General features: G+C 40.8%; 3 protein-coding genes and 1 long non-coding RNA gene across 9 annotated transcripts in view; 2 read left to right on the top strand and 2 right to left on the bottom strand.

Moving 5' to 3' along the window:
* DAPP1 (dual adaptor of phosphotyrosine and 3-phosphoinositides 1) overlaps positions 1-3,076 on the top strand; it is a 23,076-nt gene extending 20,000 nt beyond the window's left edge. Inside the window, exon 9 of the mRNA XM_037380050.1 lies at positions 162-3,076. Coding sequence (XP_037235947.1) covers positions 162-212 — 51 coding nt within the window. The 3' untranslated portion in view covers positions 213-3,076. The remainder of the gene's footprint in view (positions 1-161) is intronic.
* Positions 2,648-7,868, bottom strand: LAMTOR3 (late endosomal/lysosomal adaptor, MAPK and MTOR activator 3). Its single transcript, XM_037380061.1, has 7 exons — positions 7,751-7,868; positions 7,463-7,518; positions 7,215-7,249; positions 6,542-6,600; positions 5,635-5,768; positions 4,202-4,265; positions 2,648-3,499 (listed from the first exon to the last, which is right to left on the bottom strand). The coding sequence occupies exons 2-7, from the start codon at positions 7,469-7,471 to the stop codon at positions 3,426-3,428; spliced, it is 375 nt and encodes a 124-aa protein (XP_037235958.1). The 5' UTR covers positions 7,472-7,518; positions 7,751-7,868; the 3' UTR covers positions 2,648-3,425.
* LOC119144567 lies at positions 7,526-13,133 on the top strand. The gene is made up of 4 exons (XR_005103168.1): positions 7,526-7,645; positions 10,009-10,065; positions 10,195-10,350; positions 10,507-13,133. It is a non-coding gene; the product is annotated as an uncharacterized LOC119144567 (long non-coding RNA).
* DNAJB14 (DnaJ heat shock protein family (Hsp40) member B14) overlaps positions 13,075-25,394 on the bottom strand; it is a 27,900-nt gene continuing 15,580 nt past the window's right edge. For 2 of the 6 annotated variants that reach the window (XM_037380029.1, XM_037380022.1), the window contains exons 4-9: positions 23,236-23,381; positions 20,088-20,273; positions 19,583-19,677; positions 18,821-18,930; positions 16,843-17,015; positions 13,513-14,075 (exon numbers count right to left, since the gene is read on the bottom strand). In XM_037380029.1, the coding sequence (XP_037235926.1) occupies positions 13,951-14,075; positions 16,843-17,015; positions 18,821-18,930; positions 19,583-19,677; positions 20,088-20,273; positions 23,236-23,381 (835 nt within the window). In that variant the 3' untranslated portion in view covers positions 13,513-13,950. Of the gene's footprint in view, positions 14,076-16,838; positions 17,016-18,820; positions 18,931-19,582; positions 19,678-20,087; positions 20,274-23,235; positions 23,382-23,982; positions 24,074-25,394 lie in introns of those variants that run through there. The other 4 variants (XM_037380009.1, XM_037380016.1, XM_037380037.1 and 1 more) reach the window with 4 other exon arrangements.

The following is a 25,394-nucleotide window of genomic DNA, read 5'->3' on the forward strand; positions in this document are numbered from 1 at the left end:
TCAACACAGACCGCATGTTGGGTCATGAAGGAGGCAATGAGAAGACAATGTAAAGGCTTGAAAGTGTTACTTCCTTAAAAATACCAGTATTTGGGTTAATCGTACTCACCGACATCCACGTGCATGCAGACCAACAGTAACAAATTGTTTTTCCGTTCTAGTCACAAATACGGAGGCAACTGGAGCAGCGCAATGCCACCCTCAGTTCCTAGCTGCAGCTCCAGTACTTCTGCTCCTTGCCTCTGTCAAGGGGAAGGCATCGCTTACATAAGGATGGTTTCACCCACAGTGGGCACACATGCAGCTGCACATAGATGCTTGCATCCAGCTCTGGACACAAAGGGTTTGTACAGCTGAGTGCTCTTGGGCTGCTGAGACACATGTGGAGACAGTTGCAGCATCAGAGCACTGGTTTGATATGCATGGTGTATGCCCGTAAAGCACTTAATTCAAAAACCTGTTAACTAGTCACTGTTTAAAACTTCTGTGGTTATTCAGAGCACTCTCGATAATTTATTGCAAGTCCCATCACAACTAACCATTAGCAGTATATTCTGTAACTCTGAGCCCATTACTGAAAACATATTTCTTTTGTATTACCTTTTAGGCTCTAAACCAGAAGAAAAATGACAGAGGTAATTGCATTTTTGTAAATAGTATGTACATTACAATCCAGAGAATACTTCAAGGCCCTTTTCAAGGTGATGGATGAGTAACACTTAGTTCTGACCAAATATGTTTTGTATGGTTTAGATTTATACTGCAGTGATGGCTACAAGTGAATGCTTGTTTTGAACAGCATGTATAGGTAACAGCGAGCAGCATCACACAAGCATGCTTGTTTACAAGCTTGTTATATGAGAAACAGACATCTGGTTCCCCGCACATGTGTGACATCACTGCCACGGGACCCTAAGGATGGGTGACAGGGCTCTGCAGAAAGCTTTGCCTGCAGCAGCCACCAGCATTATTAGCAGCATTATGATTTGAGCCACTTACAGACCCCCTTGAAAATGGGCTGGATTTTGTATTTTTTCCACACAGAACTGAAAAACAAGGCTTTGTTCAGAACTATGTTTAGAAATAAGTACTGCTTGCTTTATATTTAAAAAAAAGCATTGTGTACACTAAAAATTAATTTAAAAGAATACATCTTCTACATAACCTGATGTAAATTTCCATCTATATTTTGGAAGACATATATATTCAACAGCATTGTGGCTCGCTATGGAGTTGAAAAGCGGAAGCTCAGTACTTTGGTGCTGTAGTCCAAATAGATGTTACATTTTGGAGGCAAAGTTTGACACGCTGGAGGGTCCCAATCCTGCTCCTCCTGGAGACATGGAGAGGAGAGGGGAGGCCCCCCTCCTCCATCTCCCCCCCAGTCGAGTTTCTGCTGAAACAGTGTATGCAAACCTTTCCCACTATGCAAATACTGTGGCACAGGGCTTTGCATTGCTCACATAAGGTCAGTGTTTGAAGATGAAGGCATCAAAGATGCCTTTACCATGAGAAGGCTGAAGAAGCGAGGAAAAACATATTAGAAGAAGAAAGAAAAAAAAAAATCTTGATTTGGAATCTAGGAATAGGATTTTATTTCAACTTAGAAATTCAAAATATTTGTAAATATTTTTATACAGACTGTTTTTTGAATAAAATGTCATTATAAAACTACCAAAGTTTTTCTGTGTTCCCATACTGTATTGTTAAAGTGTTGTCCTCCTTTTCCCCTTATGTGGTTTAACAAACTAGCATCTGCCACCTAGTTAAAAAGCTTTAATGAGTTTGTGTGAGGCAGAGGCAACGTAAGGGGAAGAGAAAGAACATTACTCCAACAGCATCACTGTTCTGTGAAAATGGCTTGGGAATGAAACTTGAAGCATAACCACAAAAGCAGCCTTCCCTTTTTCACATGAACAAGCAGTGTTACAAAAATGTTAGAAGCAAGTTCAGCACATGGTGTCACAAACTGAAGCCAGTAAAAGAAATGGCGCTTGGCTGGCCTAGGAAGCAGTCATGGACAAGCTGACCAGAAGCTAACAGCAGAAGTAGGCCATAGATTGAACACAAATGTTTTTTGCCAGAAATGCATATAGATATGCCTTGGGGCTCAGTTTCCAGCTGCTTTAGTAATAACCAGAAACAGAAAGCTCAGGCCAGGAGCTCAGTTTAAATGGAAGAGAGGCACCTGACAACATTTAATCTCCAAGAGAGTTTCTGAGCCAAGAATTCCCAGTCCTCATTTCCAATATCATTGTTTCCCCTCATCCTACCTTGCCCACCTGCAGTGCCAGGCATAAATAAGCGGCCAGTAGCACCCCCTTTCCCAGCCTGAGGCAGAGACCAGCCAAGAGCTCTCCCTTAGACCAGCAACACCTAGTTTTAGCACTGGAAGTCTACACTGCAGCCATCACAAGGGGAATGTGAGAGGAAACAAGGAAAGGCAGAGTATGGGACGGAACCCCACCGATAAGATCTCTGCACTGGCACAGGACTCTGTATCCTTGTCATTCAACTGTCAAACTCCTGGATTTTTTTTTTTTTTTTTTTTAAACATCCACAAACAACTCTAAGAGACCTGTTCTCTCTGCAGGAAAGCTGATGTACTGTAGAGTATTATGGTGCAACAGAAGAGCGGACCAGGCTCTGTCATTTAAAAATACTGTATTTTATTTACTTCAGAAAACCTAAGGGTAAATGAGCAGAGAGTGTCACCAATGATGAACCCACACAAAATCTATGAGACATGAGATCTTCACAACCATATTACACAAAAACCCCATGAAGAAGTGAGACTTGTTTGGATGCTTTTATCTGGGCATAATGAAAACCCCTAAAGCAACAGCTTTCATAGAAATAGCTTTCTTCTTAGTGGAAGCAGGAGGCAACTAACATCCAGATTAGTAGCATTCCCTTGCCAGAGTTATCACCCACATAAGAAAGCTAGGATATTTTTTGATTGTACCAACACATCACTGCTAGTAAACTTGCTCTCACAACACTGTTTCAACCACATCTTTGATAATACTATACAACCAATCTGTTTTCCAACACCCAGCAGTATCTGGCCTGAGGATACACCCCACCATGTGCATGGTTTCCTGTAAAGAAAGAGATCTGTGAGCTGCTCATTTGAGCCAACAGCATCATGCCGACCTGGCTCAGCTGGCTGAGCTGAACTCCATGGGAGCTATCGTGGTGGTCTCTCCAGTACTGCACAATACAAGAAGCATGGCCTAAAGTAACATCCACCTACAACACACTAGTAGATAGTTTCAGATTCAGTACTATGTACAATTTACTCTTACTTAGTATACTAAGGAGCTGTGGTATTTCTTCTGAGACTTGTTATTTGACTGAAGATTATTGAATCTTTCTGTCCACTGGGCTGCAGAGGGATGCTGCACTCTGGCTATACCATCAGGTTAAGAAACTTCAACAACCTGCCTCAGTTCTTCAAACAGGGGTGTGAGCTCCTTCTCTAAACTTACAATCAGCCCTGGAAAGAGAAGAGACAAAACATCCCATCAGATGATGTAACTGAGAAACCTTTCTCCAAATCCTACAGCTCCCTCCCCACTGCATGTCACAGCCAGAGTCTTCCACAACATGAAATTTTTCACCAGAGCTGCTCATGCTCCACAAGAACAGTGGGCAGCGCCCCCAGCACCAACAGGGGCACACCCCATGCAGCACAGCTCTCCCCCATACTGCTGCGTGCCTCTACTATTGCTTTACTGCTTCCCACAGCTACTGAGGCCCAGGCAGCTGTGCAAGAATTAAATCCCTTTTGCTTGCACTCATTAGCAAATGCCCTCATGAGCAAGGCCAGGTGCTTTTCTGAAGCATTTCCCCACCGCACAGAACTGGGTGGATAGAGCCACATGTGTGTAACCTGGAACTGACAGACCAAATAACTGGTACGTACAGTACAGTCATTGCTGATGCAGTGAACGCTCCCACACAGCAAGGGTGAGGTTAATCACAGGAGAAGTATGCTTTAACAAAATGACAACTTCAGCAAGTCACCTGAAATCTTGACTTTTTGTTCATGCCTTTCCCCTTCTCTCCTTGACAATAAGCTGACAGAATTCATAGCAGGAGCAAAGTTTATATACCCTGATATAAATTTGGGTAAATTTTCAATTAAACACCTAGGCCTTAAAATACTACAATATTTAAAATACACATGAAGACATACCAGTATTGGCATTGCTGCTAGCAATGAAACTTACTACCAAAGGTAAGCGATTGAACTGCACCACCTGCAAGGAAAGAGAAACAGCGTTCAGCCAGCAGCACATGTTGGACATCACAGCTCTGCCACAGAAATTCCTTCCGAAACAAACAGCCTCCTCAGTTTAAAGGACAGGCAGGAGCAAGAGCCACAAGGCTGGCTTTTCAGTGTACCTATTCAGTAAGATTCACGATTAAAAACACCATCGTTTTCTGAACGTGCAGTAATTAGGAATTTGCAGCACGCACTGCTCACAGCTTTCAGAATCTGTTATGAAGGCTTTATGTTCTGTTGTACAAACAATATCTGTTTATAATTAGTGACACTTAAATAAGTGTGTGCAACCTATTTCATCACTAATCTTGCTGCCACTTTGAGGTAAGAAAGTTTTGGATATTTTTTTTCTTTGTACACAAACTGGTTATTTGGGTCCTCAAATCCATCATCAACTAAGTTTCTCCTGCTTCTCAAGTTCTAGTGGTCTTGAGAACCTTTTATTGTGACTGCGGTGAGTGTGCGCAGCATCAGTATGTTGCTTTGATTGTCCTGATGCAAGTAGCTTACTGTTGTGCTCAAGATCCCAGCTCCCTATTACTGAAGAAAAGAGACTGCTCATCACCTGTGGAGAGCATGATCTCCATAGTGCACACTGCAGTGTTTGCAGCTGAGATTTCTGGCAGATAACACCACAGAGCACAGGAGGGAGGGAAATGCCAGGCTTTCTAGGTACAGTACTCTGTACTGTGGTGTCAGTTTTTAATGAACTTTTAACAAAGACCACACTCTCCACTATACTGTGTGTAAACTCACCCATTCACCCATTTATTTTCCAGAGCTAGATACTGCAGGCTGAATGGTTGGCCAATTTACCTCAGTCACAATAAAAGGTTCTCAAGATCACTAGAACTTGAGAAGCAGGAGAAACTTAGTTGATGATGGATTTGAGGACCCAAATAACCAGTTTGTGTACAAAGAAAAAAATATCCAAAACTTTCTTACCTCAAAGTGGCAGCAAGATTAGTGATGAAATAGGTTGCACACACTTATTTAAGTGTCACTAATTATAAACAGATATTGTTTGTAAAACAGAACATAAAGCCTTCATAACAGATTCTGAAACCCACATGAGCAGCACCTGCTGCAAATTCCCCAATTACTACATGTTCAGAAAACCACCATTTTCAACCAGTAAATCTCAGTTTTGAGAAATGTAAGAGAAGCTTAAACTGCAAAAGTTTAGTTTAGCCATTTAAGCAGTGTGAGAAATAAAACACGAACAGTACAATAGCTGCCAAGTGAGAATCTAGCAGAATTTAAACAACCTTCTCTCCCTTGCTCGATGTAATGTAGGAATATAGCTCAGGTCACAGAGAACAAATCACACTGAGGTTACTCACCTGGTATGTATTGTAATAGCAGATGATACTTTTGTTTTTAGAAAGCCCTAGTTTACTGCCCTGATCTGTGGCAAGGGCAAAGGTGGATAGAAAACCAGGTCGCAGTGCATGTTCTGGAGCATTATCATTGGCAACTGGAACAAAACAAGAAAGATCTTATCTTTACATAGTATAACCTCCGAGAGCATCACAAATCCCTGTCCAGCTTAGTGCCCTGCCAAAACCAGATCTGCTGTTGAGGAACACATAACACTTCTTACATGCTTCTGCAACGAGTGCTGGACAGTTCTTCATGAGTGGTACAATATTTAATATTTTGTACTCAATCAGTGCTCATTACACCAGCATCCTTCCTAGCATACCTAAGAAGCAGTCTTTTCCATTAGGATGCACAGCCTGTGCTGATGCCACTTTGGTTTTGTGTCCCTCGCCGTTTGTGCTGATTCCAGCCTTCGAATTGATTACTGGCACATGGTCACTTGAATGAAAACAAGTGAAGATGTGCAAGTTCTGCTAGGTATTTAAATACTTCGGGACATTAAAAAGCAAACTAAATTAGACAACGTGTAATAGTTGGATGTGCATTGCTTCTGAACAAAGACCAGCTCTCTAGTACTTTGTATCAATCAGCCTGTGAATGACTTAGAAGATACAAGGACCTTAACAGCACTCCAACCCTTTTCACAGAGGAAAACTTCCATGGCCTACAATTATTGAGGACACAAACAAAAGGATAAACTTAGAGGTACATAATCAACCACTGAATTTGAAGTAAGAGTCAAGCTTAATTCTTCAGGTTTGGATATTCAGGGCTTGAGTATAACCAGAGAAGATTCTGCCGTACTTCTCCACCCCCTGCTGTTCAGTCAGGATATCGGTTGCAGGGCACACAAGAAGCTGAAGTTACCTTTGATAACAGGCACACCATCTCTATCTGAGACTACAATAGCATGAAGACCTTCAACGCTGCAAAAAAAAAAAAATAATGAAGAGATGTGATTTTAAAAACTGAGTAATTAGTAGCAAAGATCTTTTTTTCCTGAACAAATGCACAAGGAAGGGGAAAACAGAGAAAACTAATGCCTTTGCTAATTCAGTATTTCACTGAAAGCGATTTGTTCTGTTCAGTATGAGTGGTCTCTTGAAGCAGTAAAGAGAAATAAAAAATAAAACTACGGGCACGAAACTTTCAGCTTCAGAAGGAGGCCAGATATTACCAATTAAATTTCGTTAATCAAGCAAAAGCTCGAGTACGCTGCCCTCGCTGAAGGGACACCGGTGTCACCACACCTGCACGTTACCGCAGACCGGAGCCCTTCCAGGCGGCAGTTCCCGCAGGGAATTCCCAAGGATGCGGGAAGGCAGCCACGCGGGACGCTCCCGGCACAGGCGGGCACAGCTCGTCCCCGAAGGAGCCCCCGGAAGGCTACAGAGCCGCCCGCAGCGCGGGCTGCTTCCCCCTCGGGTGGGCAACAACGAGAGCAGCGCGCCGGGCCACCCCCCGGCCCCCGCCCCGCCGCCCCCCAGCCCCGGGCTCCGCCGCGGCCGGGGCAGTGCCCAGGTCGCGCCGCACCACTCACCTCGGCAGCTTCTTGTACAGAAACCTCTTCAGGTCCTGGGGGCAGAGACAGGCGGCGCGTTACCGGCTGCCACGGAGAGCGGGCGGAGGGGGCTGCCTGCGCCCCGCTCCCCGCCGCCCGCTCCGGCTCTCCCGCCCCGCCAGGCCCCGGCCCGCCCGCCCGCCCCCCATCCGGCTACGCCCCGGAGCTCCCCCCACATCCCCGCGGCCTCCGCCCGCCGCCCGGCCGCCCCGCGGGGCCGCACTTACGTCGGCCATGGCTGGGGCCTCCCAGCGCCAGCGCCGCCGCCGCCGCCTCCGCCGGCCTGCGAGACGAGAGGGCGCCCGGTCACCCGCGATGCGGCGGGAGCGGCCCCCGCCTCCGAAGAGGGCAGCGGCAGCGCTTCGCTCCCTCCCCGAGGCCCAGCCGCCTCCCCCCGCCGCACCACCACGGTAGAGACCGCCCCCACCCGCCACGGGAAGGGACGGCGGTCGGGCCGAACCACCACCGCACCGGCGAGGGGGTGTGGGGGTGCTACCGTACCCGCCCCGCCCTACCTGTCCGTGCGGCCGGCTCGCCCTGCGCTGCCACCGCCCTGGGCGCCCACCCGCACGGGCCCGCCGCAGCCGCCGCTTCCCCTTTAAGCCTCTATCACATGACGGCGCGCCACCCCCCGAACCCGGAAGCGCTGCATCGCCGCCGCCCCGCCCTACCCGCGCTGCATTGGTCCCGCTGCCCACGCCCAGGCATGCGCCCGAGCGGCCGCCGGCAGCGCTCGGCGGGGCGGGGCGGGGCGGGGCGGGGCGGGGCCGGGAGGGGCGGGGGCTGCGTGTGGCACCGCCCGGTTCGCGGGGCGGCGCCGCGCTCGTTCCAGGCGCCGGGCTGCGGTGCAGGGCCCGCCACGCGCTGTGTGCCCGCCCGGCGTCAGGGGCTCTGCGGACAGCCGCGGGCTCGGAACGAGCTCCTACTGCAAACAGCGGCGGCGGGACCCGGGCGGGAGCCTGCGAGCCCGAGGTGTCTCCGCCAGGCTCACGGAGCGCACCTCGGGGGCTGCTGCGAGGGTCCCCGCCCCGCCGGGTGGAAAACGCGGGTCGGTGGCAGAAGCGGGGCTCGGCTCCGGGGTGGGCCGGTGCTCTCTGGTGACCCCGCGCCGCTCCCACAGCGGAGGCTTTGGCTGAGGAGCCCGTGTGGGGCGCTGCTGGCAACGGCAGCACGAGCTTGGAGGGGAAAAACCCACCAAACCCACAGCGTTTGGGTCAGAGCAACAGCAACAGCAGCGCCCGTCTGTGCTCAGCGCGGGTGCGCCCCGTTGTCCCGCAGCGATGCCCGTGTCCCGCACTTGCGGACGTGGCCCCCCGAGCCACGGAGCTGCAGGTGAAGAAATAAAACTCACCCAGCTCGTACCCGCAGCGGAACAACGGGAACTGTCTGTTCAAGGCGTTGTGTCAGAATCCAGGTCCCTACTGGTAGATCCAACAAAACCCCCTACAACCCCGCTCAGCCTGTAACGGTTTTGTGGGGGTTTTTTCTCTCTTAAAAAACCAGAGCCGCTGCGTCCCCGAGCACTGTTGATACCCGGAAGTTTTGCTTAGACGGAATACTGGCACTTAAAATAATAAAACCTGATGCTCACCTGAAAATTGTAAATGTTCCTGAATGTGCAGGTCTGGTGAAGTTTTAAACAACCCGAAAGAATGAGGGAAGCCAGTTTTTTGCAAGTGACAGAGGAAAAGCTCATCCAAAAGGACAGGTTTATTTCAGTATTAAGAGTCCATATCTCCTTCTTGATCCAAGCCATGCAGACACAGCAGTTTTGATAAGGACTTGGCTGCAACAGAGAGGTACCTAAAGAGATCCCCATAAAATCCTCATGTATAAGCTTCTGGTAGTATTTTGAAAATGCTACCCAGGACAACCTTGGTCCATTCATTTATTAAAAATTTCCCTACCATATGATGAAAATGTTTTAAAATGCAACTGGCTTTTTATAATTCGTAGGCATGATGCTCAATGATTGATTTTACTTGTTTCCCTGTCACATCGAGCACGAATGAAAGCTATGCAGAAGCATCTGTGAGATGGCTCCTGTATTCCTAATATTAATGGGAGTTTTGTCTCCTGTTCCGGTGTGTCCTGGTTTTGGCTGGGGTAGGATTAATTTTCTCCCTAGTAGCTGGTACAATCCTGCATTTTGGATCTAGTATGAGAACAACGATAACACACTGAAGTTTTAGTTGTTGCTAAGGGGTGCTTATCCTAAATCAAGGACTTTTCAGTGTCTCACGCTCTGCCAGGGAGGAGGTGCACAAGGAGCCAGGAGGGAGCAGAGCCAGGACAGCTGACCTGAGGTAGCCAAAGGGCTATTCCATACCACGGAATGTCATGCTCAGTGTATAAGCTTGGGGGAGCTGGACAGGGGGCACTGGTCGCTGCTTGGGGACTGGCTGGGCATCAGCGGGTGGTGAGCAGTTGTGTTGTGCATCACTTGTCCTTCTGGTGTTTTATTTCTGTCTCCCTTTTCATTACAATTATTATATTTTATTTTGTTTTAAATTATTAAACTGTTCTCTCAACCCACGGGATTTACTTTTTTACCAGTTCTCCCCCCCATCCCACCAGGGGCTGGGAGGAGCAAGTGAGTGTAGTACTTAGTTTCTGGCTGGGGTTAAACCACAATGCAATGACAGCCTTTCTATACACAGAACAAACCAGTACTGTTGGGAAAAGTATATCCTACATGAAGGGTAACATTGTAACTAAACATTGTATTCTAATATTATTTATTTTTTAAAATCTGGGGAAATCTGATGCTCAGACTTAGGTCCTGCCAGACTGAGAAGTCTCACAATTATCCTGGAGAAGTATGAGCAGGGTAAGTTTATAATAGCATACTGCTTTCCTGTATTTATTACATTTGTACTGTTTGCTCCCTGAAGTATCTTAAACATATGCCAAATACAGCACAAAATTTTACATTTGTTACATGGTCCCTTTTCTCCAGGCTCCACCCAGTGGTTTGCAAAGGAGCACGGGGAAAGCCAGGCAGCGAGATCAGTGGGGTTTGCAAGATTACAATGAATTGTTAGCAGATAAGGGCCACAGCACCAGGGCTTCTGACTGCCAGTCGCCAGGAGTCCTTATAACCAAGCTTCCTCTGGTAAAACTGACTGCACTCTGTTAACCCAATTTAGACAACTGGGAAGCTAGTACTTTTTAAAGTTACAGCTTCAGGAATTTGTATATTAACTGATTTTTTTACAAGAACAAAATGTTTGCTTTTACTATTACATTTTCTTTCTGCTCTCTTCGACAGACCTACAAGAAGAAAGAGTAACAACTGTTTAGGGGATGAATGAAATTTATGGAACAAACAACCATGTTTGTTTTAAAAAACATATTCTTGCCCTCCTATTTTAATCCTTTTACAGCATTCATTACAAAATTATATTAAAAATGTATATAATTTAAAGTTGTCTCTGCAGCCTATTTAAATGCACCTGTATACATTTCAGTGCTATAATGCTCTACCTTTTCTGGGAAACTTGTAACATAATCAAGACTGTTTAAAAAAAGTAAAAAACCCAAATTTAATCTTGTTTTACCTTAACAGTTAGAGAACTTGTTGGGAAATGTTCATCAGATGTTCATCAGATGTGAACACTGAATTCACCTGTGACTCAGGATGCTCCATAACTAGAACATATACTGATGTTTTATTTCAGCAGATGCAAATCATCTCCCTTTTTCATTATGCTATGTCAGAGAGTCATGCCAAGATTTTTCACTTTTTGCAGGACTTTCCTGCTTGTCCTTTTAGAGCAGAAATCAAGAACTCATGCTTATGCTGTGTTTAATTCTAGATTAAATAGAGATGACTAAAAAAATAATTAAAAAAAATCAGGAGTTAATTCTAGGTAGCTAGAAAAGTTGAGATATTTTTAGTCAGGCTGTTCAAAAACAGTTTTGGTTTTCCCTTTTCTTTCCAGTATTTCATTTTAATGAGAACTTCATCTTCTGAAGAAAGGCCATCTGAAAAGATTCAAGTACTTCACCCTCTTCAATAAGCATCTTGCTCATAAGGAAATTTGTTCTGACCTTTCCATCAGATTCCTTCAACAAAACCAGGAAAGATAATGACATTTCTGAAGAAAAAACCTTCAGACTTGAGAAAAAAGTAACAATCACGAGGACAGAAACACCCACTTGGAATATTAAAAGAATGTTTGCAGGCTGTATTTAGAGCAGGTTAATCTTTACGCTATAGGAAATAATAGCATCCTTATGCATACTGCTGCATGTTTCGAAGTGTGCAAGTATTTAATCTGTTAAATGCTAAGTAGCATTTTTCCACTAGTATAAACATATTGTTTCCTTCTTTGAAAATGACAATTGCAATAGATAATCCAATGAAACACAGCAGCTTAGGTCTCACTTTTAAACTGCTGGGATGTGTGTGTTGCCATAGGACACATCCACTGCATTACTCCATTTTGCTGAAGCACTGACAGCAATCTAACCCACCTAACACAGCTCAACATCCATCCGTTTACCTGCTTCTCAGCTGCAGCAGAAGTAACTGCAGGACAGACATAACCCACCCAATTACTGTAAGCAGCTTTGCTAAGACCATCTCTTCACTCTGACTTCGCTGTTCTGACATTTGACAAATGTGTTATATATCCTTTTTCCTCTTAACTAAAAGATCACCTGCAAGCTCAGACTCATTTGTGAACGGGAAGGCCCGAGTACTTGTTAAAGCCTTTAGAACAATTTTCTTCTATTAAGAAGACACAGGAGTACCAATATGTACTTTTGATAGTTTGTTTTCATTACTGTAATTACAATACATTCTGGACAGTTACAAAATCCAGAGAATCACGTTTTCTCCATAAATCTCTGTTGCAAACTTCAAACATTTGGGTGCCTTCCATTACTTTTGCACACTTTGACTATTATCTTAGTAAGGACATCCAGTACAGCAACCCTTTTGTTTGGTTTTTTTTTTTTTTGTTTTGTTTCAGCAGCTTTTAGTTCTGCTTTGTGCCTCAGGCTTTGAAGTCCACCTTGAATGCTGGTTTAGCTGCTTAATTAAAAGTCTGCAGCTAGTCTCTCTCATGTTACACTAGTTCATTAGAGGACATTTCCAGTGGGACAGTTTAGAAAAGGTATATATGCAAAATTATTTCTGGGTCACTTAGAGCAATAGCATTCAGCATATCTCTAAAGTCAAATCTTGCTCTAGATCAGAAGGACTTCCAATGAAGTCGAATGTTAAACTTTCAAATTAGAATTAGTCTCCACATAAAGTGATAGCATTGTTAAAAGACAGCAATTTTCTCAAACAAAAAATACTGCCCTTATTACTAGCAGCTGGCATTCTCAAATACAAGAAACATTCTCCTGCATAGCACTGTTAAAAATGTAAAAACATCAGCTACTGAACCTGAAAAGATTTTCAACATGCTTTTGATAAACTTAGCTGCCTCCAAACACCTCTCTGCAACAGCAGGTGTGGCTACACAGTTTCCACGTACAGGCCACTGAGTTACATCATCTTGTATGTAAGAGCCAAATGGTAGGTTTGCTCATTTCTAGGAAGTCAGTCCAGCAACACTCTGGTCCAGAAAAATGCATGCCCTACCTCTTCTGCCCTGGGACAAGTGATATGGCTCTGACCACAGGAGTATACTGCAAACTAGCAAAGCATTTAAATAGTTGGCAAAAGTGTCAAAAGGCACATAGCTTGTCCTTAACAATATTTCCGTTCCACTTGCAGTGCCCATTGAGGAATCAGTGTTGGGACCTAGCTTGAAGTGAAAAAATAGTAAGAAAATAGAAGCCTGCCAGGAAAAGAAATTAGGTTGCCTTTTTTTTTTTTTTGTCATGCTTTAAGATTTTTGCTGTTGCATGTTTTCCTCTACCTTTCCAATGAAAATTAAGGATGCTATGGATGCATGTTAACCATATATATGGACTTACTACTACTGGAATACCAAGTGGTAGAGCTTCTGTAAACTGTTGCAAGTACCAAAAGCAATGCCTATAATGGTCTGTACAGCATTTGCAAAGATTTACTCTGAAAAGAGATTAATTCTTGGTTTTCTCAGCAATGCTTATAAATGCTAAAAAACTACAACAGTTAACTGGTGCTCTATTCTAGATCAATATACCCCAACAGATATTTAGGAATATATGCCATTATATTTAAAAATACCAAGTTCCCCTAAGCTGGTAAACCTAGAAGAATTCACATAGAGTTAAGAGATAAAATATTAAAAATTCTTGTTTCAACTCCACACACTTGACATCTGAATAGGAGTGATGTAATCATACCATTTATTCCATCAGTGAGACAAAATGTTGTATGGAACTAAATTTCTGAGATTTTAAATAGAAAGTCATTTAACTCCTATATACACAAAGTGTTCTTTCCACAGATATTTACATGGCAAATTATGTTAGAGGAGAACCACTATGACTAAGTCTCTACAAGTACAGCAACCTTTCTGAGCTATTCTCTCTGCTGAAAGAATTCACAGAAGCTTTGAAGTAAAATCTAGACAATTAAAGTTACCTATATTTCACAGTAGGTAAAGAAGCCATTAAATGATATTTCAGCATAAGGTTTCTGGAAACAGCTACACAGTAGAGTTTTACATCCACCCCTCTTTTCCAGCATTCATGGTGAAACTAAATCTCTTCTTAATTTACAAGAGAGATAACGGCATACGTAAAGATGCATGTGTATAATTGTAGTTCATTCTCCTCGATAGAGGCTGGTCAGCCGTTCTAGTTCTTTGCAGCTGTCCATGGACACGGAGTCTGCTTTCTTTTGGAGACGGTCATCTCGATATACTTTTGCTGCATAAATTAAGTCTGTTTCTTTAAGGAAAAAAGATAAAAGATTGTTCAGGTTAAAAATGGAATGCTTTGCACATGATACATTCCTTCTCAGAGCTATACAAAACCCCCTGGGTTTAATCCTCACTTCTTTTTCCTTCTGTCTATACTAATGACCCACAGGCACCACCTAAACAGCACTGCTACAGCTTCCCTTTGCTGGATCTTCAGAAGATTTCATCTTTTTGAGCAGGGAAAGTGGTAACAGTCTTACAGCACCGTCATATTTCATACAGCAGTACCTGATTAAAAAAATACAAACAAGCAAAAAATCCCCTACTACTTCTGTCAGACCTCATTAAACAATATGAATACAGGCCACACTCAAGTGATCTTGCTTATTACTGACAGCTCTAGTGTCCTCTCTGCACCCAAAAATCCATTCTGAATGTTAAGCCCATTACTTGAACCGATGCTGCTTCAGACTGCCAGTGTTCAGAGGTCTCTTAATAAAACAGCTCTGTATTATACTGGTGTTCAATGGCTTGACATCGCTGAGCATTTTAATCCTATAAAATCTTTTTCCTCCCTTCAACTCAAAATAGATTAGCTAGGCATTCTTAAATGTCAACCAACAGTGGAAGGATTTTAACTGTAAGGTGATCCAACAAAAACCAGGTATTCTAAATCCGTAAAACCACAAAATCAGCAGTTCCTATAAATAGATAAAATCTACTAGGGGCCGCTTACTCAAAATCAATTTGGGTAGTTTTCACAACCTGATAAATTGCAAGTAGCAAACAACATGACAGTCACCACTTTCAGATTATTGCCCTTCTTTTCACTAAGGTCAGATGTTTCTGTAGTCATCACATTTTTCTCAGTAAATATGTACATAAAGAAGCACAGGCCTCTTTGCATTGTCCAGGACTCTGTTCAAGCTTTAAAAAGTAAGCATGTCAACAACAAATGCTGAAAATGGGAAAAATATACCTTCTGCTCTTTTCCTCCCCAGGTGGAAACTGCGTATGAACTAAACCTTTCCAAAAATATTTAGCCAGTAACGTATTTTACGAGACACAAATACAGCACGCCAGTAAATCTAAGTGTAATGACTAGGTCACTAAAAGCAAAGTATCCTTTAGTGATCTACACTCTGCTGAAAAATGTACAAATAGTATGACCTCCTGTTATTGTGCTGGATTATACCTTTAATTTGTCTTCAATTTTTTGTTAACAACCACCTCTCATTTTCGTAAACTATTTTATTATAAGATTACCAATCATTCATCCAGCAACTTAGGTATTCATTTCATGAAGAATTAACATATTCAAACATTTCAAGACGATCAAAGGAAATCTGGTTGGAAAAATTTAAGAGGATTTGATATTTGCTTATGAATTATACCCAAAAGTTTTCTGATGATTTCCTGTGTTTGAAAAACCTGGAAAAAATTATTCTGATAAAATCTAGTAGTTTGGGCAACAATCATAAAGTTCTACCTCAAAGGACTGGTGGGTTTTTTGCATACATGTGACCTTTCAGAACAGTTTTCTGCCCACAGGTCTTCCCTGTGGGCAAATTTGTAAAACTGTAGAGACTTATTTGTGCATAAGCAATGTGTACTCATGAGTAAGGAGCATAAAGCCTCCAGGAAGTATTGGGCCTGCTATGAATGGGCAATGCAGTTTGTATACATACAGGTCAACTGTAATGAATGCTTGCGGTCCTTTCCAGGTATTTGACTAGCTGTGATGCCAAGCTGTCTTTTACAACTGGGAGAAACTAAGGGGCCATCTCAGCTGAAAGGCTTAGCATCACTGGGCTGCAGAGCATAAAGTTGCGCAGGAACACACAATTTCACTCAGGGAGGAGCATTCTGTTTGCTTCTGGTCAGTTTACTGACAGTCCATGAACAAATTATTTATCCGGTAAGCTATGAATGAAGTTTACCAGCTGAAAAGTTGAAACCATCTGGTTTCAACACTGATGTCATTTTAGCAATGCTGATCTCACAGAGCATGAAAGGCTCATGAAATGGTCACAGATAATAGAATAACAGGTTAAAATTGATGATGATTTGGAGATGGCTGATACTATTAAGTATTCTTATGCTTTAACACTGAATTTGAGGCTTATGCAAGAAAACAGCTCCCTGTATAATATTAAATTATATTGGAAAATCGATGGTAAACTGAAACAACCCCCTGTTTTTAAGGTCTGATACAGCCAAGGTACCAACTCCAGGGAGAAAAATTATTCAGCACTAGCAAAAGATTAAGCACTGATATACAGCTTATGATGTTTCACAGGACACGCTGCATGTCCTTGGTAGCCTGGAAAAGCATTGTTTGTATGTACTGTGTTCCAAGGCAGATTATTTTTTTCCTTCTCTGGAAACACCTATGTAAGCTTTTGTTTTATTTATTTATTTATATAAAGTCACCTAGGGAAATGAGATACTGCCACGATATAAATAATGTGGAAGAGATAAGAATTCTTAGCTTTCATCTTTAACTTAGAGCAGTTTCTTTCTCATTATCAATTCAGTGTAGTCTTTAATTTCCTGAGACAGTAGAGTAGCAGGTTCAAATTGTTGATGGGTTTGCAGATGGTTGTTAGGTCACTGAGTAAAACATAAATTAAGTAACACTGGGGACACTTTTAGAAGTGAGAAACAGTAGGGAACCTTACGCTTGCTTTCTCATTCAGGTATTTTAATAATACAAGCACTTCATTCTTGCCTGAAGCAATCGTTTTTTATAGTAATGCATGCTTTCACAAAATTACACACATTACCAAACTTACTTTGTTGCCTCTCCTTCCAACAGTTATTACGAATGTTGGACACATAATCCTCTTCCACATTCTTTTCCACTTTCTGTAACGACACTCCTTTGTATTCATTTCTAAAGTCCTTGTTGACATAATAAATAACACCCAAGTTTTCTGTCTGCATTTTTATGGTCTGCCCTGTACTTCTGCAAAAAAGGAGGGAGGGGGGAGACAGAGACTAGATATTTATTTGGTGGGGTTTTTTATACCACAAACACACTTTAAAAATATATTGCTATTAAAGAAGAATAGCACATTAGAGAATTTGCCACTTCAAGACAAGTAATTGTTGTGGTTTAACCCGAGCTGGCAACTAAGTACCACACAGCTGCTCACTCACTCCCCCACTTGCCCTGCCAGTGGGATGGGGAGGAGAATCCTGAAAAGTAAAACCTTTACCTTACTGAATGGTAAAACTTGTCAGTTGAGATAAGAACAGTTTAATAACTGAAATAAAACATTATGATAATAATAATGAAAAGGGAGATAACAAAGAGAAAGATAAATAAGAGAAACAAGTGATGCACAATACAATTGCTCACCACCCACTGACCAATGCCCAGCCAGTCCCCAAGCAGTGATCAGTGCCCCCTGTCCAACTCCACCCAGTTTATAGACTGAGCATGACATTCCGTGGTATGGAATAGCCCTTTGACTACCTCAGGTCAGCTGTCCTGGCTGTGTCCCTTCCCACCTTCCTGAGTACCTCTTCACTGGCAGAGCATGAGAAACTGAAAAGTCCTTGATTTAGGGTAAGCACCCCTTAGCAACAACTAAAACTTCAGTGTGTTGTCAGCATTATTCTCATACTAATTCCACAATGCAGCACTGTACCAGCTACCAGCAAAAACATTTATCCCAGCTGAAACAAGGACAGTAATGAAATGAATGGCTATATAACCTACCAGAGAATAAAATTACTATGTTACCTGAACATTAAGCTTCTGCTGCTTAAACCTTTAATCTTAAAAAAACCCAACACTTTAGTAAGACAGTTGTTTCATACCTCTTTAGGCAAATATAAGCTTTGGTAATAGAAAATTACACTCAAACTCAACACAAAGAAAAACAGGTCACTATTCTGTAGCAAGCCCATAGAGGCATCTCCATTCTAAAGTGTTTTCTGCCAGCCCTGACAAATCCATTTTCCTGCTGGCATTCTGCAGATTAAAAAGAAACGACTTGTGCAAACATTTTGGCAGAGAAGTGTTGGTAAGCATCACAACAGTTTAGTTGCAGAAGGGAAAAAGATCACACTGGAAATAAAGAACACTGAAAAATAAGAGAGAAGAAAATAAACCTTTCTGTTGTGGGGGTGAGAGCTCTGCAAGGAACTAAGCACCTTTAAAACAGTTGTGGCAAGTGGGCTAAGCCTGCTAGCTAGTTGCATGCTTGATTAAAGTTATTTATTTCTCTCAAGGAAAAAAGGTTTATATATCCTACAAAACAGGTAAGTTTCACTAGTAGAATTATTCGCAAGAAAATGAAGATAAACTATTTTACCATCACTAGAATGAAGCAAAGAATAGACAATTTCACCAGCCTTCATCCAGTTCAAAACTTAAATAAGGATGAGAAAGTTGCTTTCAAGTACTTCACTTGCTACAAGCACAGATGACCCCTAAAGAATAACGAGCCTTAGCAGGTTTCAGAATTCAATATGTTGGAGATGCAAAACACCTTTGCAACATGCCACACTGCGTCACTGCCTTGTATTAGCAGACCTCCTAAATGCCAGGTATTGCTGACCTCTTTCCTCCATTACATTCTCACATGTTCTCTAGCACCTAACTTTCAAGTTTTGCTCTGCTTCATCTATACCCTCCCTTTCGTCACTGTGGGAAATCAAGGACCAACTAATGAAAGGCTCTCCAAAATATTTCTAAATGGGAGAGGGTGATTACAATATCCTCGACTCTGTTTTAAGCTATTGTAATTGTGTATTACTTACGATCTTGGGTATAAGGCGTAAGGAGGGTTAGATACCATCAACTGGCTCAACAAGGAAACAAGGATCAACACAATAATAGGCATCAGCTGAATGAACATAGAGAAACCTCCCTAAGGAACAAAACAAATTCAGGTTATTTCATACAACAACATCAAGTAAATAGGTAAATTTGATAGGATTTAATGCTAGGCTTGACTTTCTGCTTGAAGCACCAAAAGCTGCTTAGAAAAACTATAACTACAAACACTGGTGTTAACTCCCCATTGCACACACAGTATTCACAGAGTGCTTAAGCTGCAAGAGTTCATGTGTAGCATGCAGCCACAAGCAATTACCAAATGAACAGCTGGATCCAGTTACATTGTATGCCATGACTTGGTCTTACCTATACAGGACTATATATTATTCATCTAGATGAATATTAAGCCTTAAGTTCATTTCATACCTCAGCCCAAATAAGTTTGTAAATGCTGACAAGGATTAGTGACCAGAATTAGTGGCATTTTTAGGCTAATACAACCAGTCACTAGCCAAAATAGTGATATACAACAACAGATTTACAAAATCAGGCTATTATCTCCTCAAATTTGCATATCTATTTACCCATCAGTAAGACTACCACCTGCCAAAGTTTTAAAGTATGTAACTGGCAAATACAAAGCTTCCTCTACAGTGAAGAGCTCCTGCAAAATCACGCTGCTGAAAGCATCTACCAGTAAATTTCACAATCCATAGTTAAAAGTCAGTGGCGCTTAAACATACATCACCCCTCTCTTCCTCCCTCTCATGTCCGCTCTGACGGTGCTGATTAGGATGACTGTAGCCAGCACGACCATTAGAAAATGAATGTACACTACCTAAGGAAAGAAATATCCACATTTAAATCATGTAAATAACCCCAACTATTTAGAGGTCAAATACAGAAGCATCAACATAAAGCATTTAACATTACTGCACAATGACGCATAAAATAACTGAACTTCTAAGGTATCTTACGATTTCAAAGTTGTTTACAACAAATATTTTAAGCTCCAAGACAATTGACTTATTTCATGTACTGCAGGGTCACCATAGTAACCCCAAAGAACTGAACTCACATTTTTGGGATTTAGCAACACTTAGGGGAATAATGAACTATGATGCAGATTAAAGGGTTGGGGCTGGAGGCAGGTTGAACTAATTTTACTGTTTTATAATGTCACAATCTCTAATGCCGCTCTGGGCAGTACCACTGTATCTCCGTGATTATACTGATGTATACAAATACCTGTTGGAAAGGCCCCTCCAAAAAACATGTTGAATAGATCCTCTGGAGTAATATCTGCCTCGCAACCTCTGTGGAAGTTGAATCTACCGTTGCTAGGGTGATTGCATGTTTGCTCTTCGCTGCCTGTAAGGTCATACTGCTTTCGTTTTTCTGGATTACTCAGCACAGCATATGCATTTCCAATTTCTGAAGCAAGGAATAAAAAACAACTCCAATAATAAAAGATAAGAACTATTCCAGCATGAAAACTGCAATTTCAAAGTCAAGAATAGGCAGTGAATTATGTCCTCTATTATATGTTACAAATCAACAATAGTAAAACAATGTCCAGAATCATCTCTACTTTTTCTAGGGCAACACCTACACCTGTGCAAATGTTCTCTCTCACTGCAATTACAAAAAAAGCATCAAGCATTACAATGAAAGCTTTGAAGCTGGGTAATTGCAAAGTTCAGTTTGCTCCAGCAGCCTAGCTTAAAAACATCATAGATGCAGTAGGTTTGCTTTGGTTTCATTTGGTAAGTGGTGACTTCTTTGAATGCATCAACTTTATTGTCTACAAGAATGTGAATGTATTTTTCTATATGCTTCTTAAGATGTTTTATGGATTACATTAATAACACAAAGTTTTGCATGGTATAACATGAAGAGCACAACATGCATGCATGACAGGAACATGTGTGTGCCTAAGGTTGTCAATACAACCTCAGTATTTGGAGTGCCTGGCCTGGATGCTTGTCTCTGTTTATGCTATATACCACAAATGAACAATTTTGACAGGAGAAAGAATAAAACTGAGTTAGGTGAACATTGAAAGAATCAGTGTGAAAAAACACAAACTCTGCTGACTTTACAAGCTTTAACCCTAGTTGCTGTGCACAGACATACTGCTCTTGCAGACTGAAGGAAAATTTCTGCTGGCACTTGATGAACAATCTTCACTCAGTCATATCTTCATTAAGTCCTTTCTGCCTTCCTTTCTTCTCTCTCCTCCAGGCCTCTCCAACAAAAGGCTCCTTTTGCAGCCAACCAACACAAGGCACAGGGATTATGTTTTTCAGTGTTGAAAAGCCATCAGTCATCAAAAGTTTGTGAAAGGTGCAACACTATAACCTCAACACAGGCAAATAAGACTATGGCTTTGCATAATTGATGCTTTCAACATTATCCAATCTAAAAAAAAAATGCTAATGGGTCTTAGCTATGTGCTTTAAGATGCCCTTAGATTAGTACTTCCTTTAAGTGGAGGAGAAAACCCAAAGAAATGAAGCCTGGTACTTTACACTGAGAGCATGATATACACTACTGACACCAAATACTGCTACAAGGTTCCTCTTACTCAGCTTGAGGCTACAATTGGTAGTAAAAGTCTAGATTTTCCCAACAAGCAAGAATTTAGGGAGACATAAATCAGGTGTCTGCACATAAAGTAAAGATACCATACTATCCCAGTATTGTCAGCAATCTTTTTTGACTATTTGTTATTTGCTTTTGATTATTTGATGTTAATTCACAATAAACTTAATTCCAATATAATTTTCTTTAAATAAAGGGCATAAAAATGAAAAAAAGCTGCTCAGAGGTTTCAAAGGCAAGATTTTTGATGAAGTCTGAGATTATATTTGGAGATTAAAGGTGATTATATTTGCACAATCTTCTTAATCCAAAATACAACCTCAAGGAAACTGCTCAATACAGCACAGGAGCAGTATTATGTAGCTCAAGATCTAAGTTAAGTACCTTGCAGAACATCAAACTCAACTGTTTTCTAATGTGACCTTTCCTTCAAATAAAGCATTATTATGAAATAATAGCTATTATTATGAAGCGTCTTTTCTCAGCTGGATGTTACAAACTCATCAGACATCTTTAAAGGCAAACTAAATCATAAATTTACTCAGCCATACAAAGAGAATACAATAATTTCAATGCAAGAAAAATGCTAGATTTCATTAAATAATTTTTAGTCAACAAGATTCCACTACAAAATTTTCTGTTCATGTACATATATAGTTAAGAGCCAGAAAGTGAAGTTAAGCTCAAGAAATCAAATTTGTACAAAGTGCTAATGTTAAATAAAAGATCAAATAATAAGAAAATTATTTCTAACATTTTAAAGATTATTTAAAATCGTATTAACAAGGAAAATTATTTTATTCATAGGGGTGGAGACAATTATATAAGAATCATATCGTTTTTAGATAAATCCATCACATAGCTGTATTAAAATAATTATTGGCAATCAACTTTCCTGCTATGTTCTAGATACTCTTCATCGGGAATTGTTAATATATTATTATAATTACCCCTTGAAGTCTGTATCAGAAGTCTTGCTCAGGACTTCTTTTTCCCCTCCCCCAATTTAAGAGTTTTATCTTACTGATTTTTTCAAATGCCTGCCTGTAAACCTCACACAAGGACAAAAAAAATGTATGACAACCAAATTGCTTATTTATTCATCATCATTTCTTAGAGATTCATTTTTTGTCATCTGTGTCTGAGACAAAGGTGTAGTTTTCTTTAAAAAGCTTTTCCTCAACAGCTTCCTTTGTGCAGGGCTAAGCTTGGCAGCCTTATATCAGGTCAAGTCAGACTGTAAATTTTACCTAAAAAATGGTCAAAGGCACCTATTAATAAGGCCATGTTTGAACCCAAGTGTTTTTGTGTGGAAAGAGTAGTAAAACTACATATATACAAGGAATTCTAAGAAAAATGTAACTTTGTGCGGCACGTGATTCAGTAAAAACTGGATTTTGCTATCCAGTATTACTTTGCTTATTTCAAGCTCAAGTATAGTAAAGATTCAAGACAGTACGATTTAATTGATGACACTAAGTCCACAACAGTAAAAAAGTGCAACTGCGTTTCACAGATCAAGTATTCACTCCCTGTACCTGAAAATTACAGTCAATCCTCAAAAACCAAATTCTATTGCAGAAGTCTGTATTATTAATCTATATTTTCAGGTATATGCTAAGATAATAAAGATCAAAATATTTTCTTAGATAAAAATGTTGGGTTTATATGAGCTACAAAACACCACAATGACAATTTTGTAGGAAGAGAAGTGACCAGCGCAGATTAATTTCTTTTAATCTGAAAAAGTTTAATCATAATAGAAATTTTAAGTAAAAATTGGGATTTTTACTTTTAAAAGCCTCTGTTGCTCCAGGTGCACGGTTTTTGTCTGGGTGGAATTTCAAAGCAAGCTTTCTATAAGCCTTCTTCAGGTCTTCTTCACCTGCATCCTTTGACACCCCAAGGACTTCATAATAATTTTTACATTTCTTTATACTGCAAAAGAAAAAGAAATAAAATGTTATAAACAAAAGCTGCAAATGAGGTAACATACCGCACTGATGTAATACATTACATCTCGCTTTCAATATAAAATATAGAAAAAAATCCACTCTAGAAAAAGAATGTCATTTTTCATAATAAACTATTGAGCACAATAAACTGCTGTACTCAAAATTACTTACTACATACATTTATTTTACTTCTACTGTAGAACAACTACAGTTGTAAAAAAAGGTTTTAGTTTGCAATTACTGTAGCATTTCCTGATCCCCAATTATATGAATATTGCTGTTAATGCATAAAATGAGGATTCCAAATTTACTTTGCGAGCTAGTGAGTAGGAAGGCCTGTTTTGACTGTCAACAGCAAATGCACATTTGTATGCGTGATATAAAACAAAACAAACAACACTTCCCCTTTCCTGAAACAAAAGTCAAGTCATAACACCATTCAAGCATTCACTTTTCAGGGAAATAAGGCATGTGAGAATACCTCTGCGGCTGGGAATGCACCTGGATCCTGACAAACTTTCTGTAAATGTTTATATAAATTCAAAGAAACAATAACAGCTCCAGCAATTACAGATTCAGCTCACCTCATATGTTCAATGTAGCATTTTTTAAAACTCTGAAAACTCAGAAATATTCTTCCTGTAGGCAATCTCACCCAGACAGGAAAAGCAAAATCTGGAAATGATGTAATGATTTAGTATGTTTTACAATACTGAGAAGAAAGAAACAGCAGTTACAGGGGACAGAGAGAACATTAATTCTATGTGGGCAGGAAGAACTGACCAAACCAACAGATGCACCTTAAAATCAAACCAAGTTACCTGGGTAAGAGTTCAGAAACTTAGAAAAATAAAGCTGAATCACAAACTTGCATTGCAGGAATGAGGCACACTGACATTTGGTGCGCATCAAAAGAAAAGGGCTGGTCTGAGCAAGAAATAGAAATTACATCCATAAATATTTTAAAAGCTTCATGTGAGTCTCTTCACATGGCTGTAACTGTGTCCACAGTTTCTCTTAAATGCACAGATTTCTAAGTAATTACGGGTTTAGTGTTGCAAAGACTACACACAGGGCAACCAAGTGGAAAAAAAGGGGGTAAGCAAGCCTTTAGCATTTTCATGAAAAGAAGAATGGGTACCCTGTAATTAAGGGAATGCTAGCATCAGACATGCAACCACACCATCATGTGTGGTCCTTCATAGTTCACAGATTGATCAAATCAAGTTTCATTTGAAGGATCTCTTTTACTGTGTTCAAATAATACAAGCTTTTATGGAAGTCCTGGTGTAATGCTTTCAAGAGCACTGAATTGAATGGTACGCAGGCAGCTGCCAATACAAACATCCTGTGAAATAAATATAGCTTGTTATATTGAAGTAACATTTAATAAGCTCCAGTTAGGAAGCTGATAAAGCTAATTAAAAAGAATACAGTGAATCCATTACCAAGAAAGAATGGAAAGAAAATATATTAAATTATACTCTGAGTACTAGAAACTTTTGTTTGTTAATTTGTACAAGAAAAAAGTTTGGTAGCATGCAGATCCCTTCATCCTTAGCCTCAAGACCTGGATTACTTATGAACTGTATCAAGAACAGATAGCTTTATTTAAAAGTGTAACAGTATCAAATTAAGCTTTTTTTTTTCCAAGAAATTGAATATCCCAAGCATCCAGTCTAAGTTCTTCTCTTCAATAATTCAGTATCTGAATTATCTGTTTGTGAACCAGACTCTTCAGAACTTTGGCTAACACAAAATTAAGTAGTAAGTCATCAACGTTTAGCAAAGTTGATATTTTATTAGCATTAAAACTGTAGTGTTAATCATTTGTTAAAGTGTTTTTAAGCACCGTGCATCCGAAACAACTTTTCCTGCCAACAGCATAGTCATTTCTCATGGAAGTAACAAACATGAAAAAAAAAATTAGAGTTTAATTCTTTGCAGACCTGATATGTATTTATTTCACAACTCTAGGATGCAGAAAGGAGAAAAA

The sequence above is a fragment of the Falco rusticolus genome, chromosome 1, assembly GCF_015220075.1.
Source record: "Falco rusticolus isolate bFalRus1 chromosome 1, bFalRus1.pri, whole genome shotgun sequence".
NCBI classification, from domain to species: domain Eukaryota; kingdom Metazoa; phylum Chordata; class Aves; order Falconiformes; family Falconidae; genus Falco; species Falco rusticolus.

Bases quoted from the DNA above. Each gene is read 5' to 3' on its own strand.
- LAMTOR3 (XM_037380061.1), bottom strand. The intron at 6,601-7,214 runs GTGAGTGGTGCG...TTTTTTTTGCAG, and splicing joins CTGTACAAGAAGCTGCCGAG to CGTTGAAGGTCTTCATGCTA. The intron at 4,266-5,634 runs GTGAGTAACCTC...CTTTCCTTGCAG, and splicing joins GCTATTACAATACATACCAG to GTGGTGCAGTTCAATCGCTT.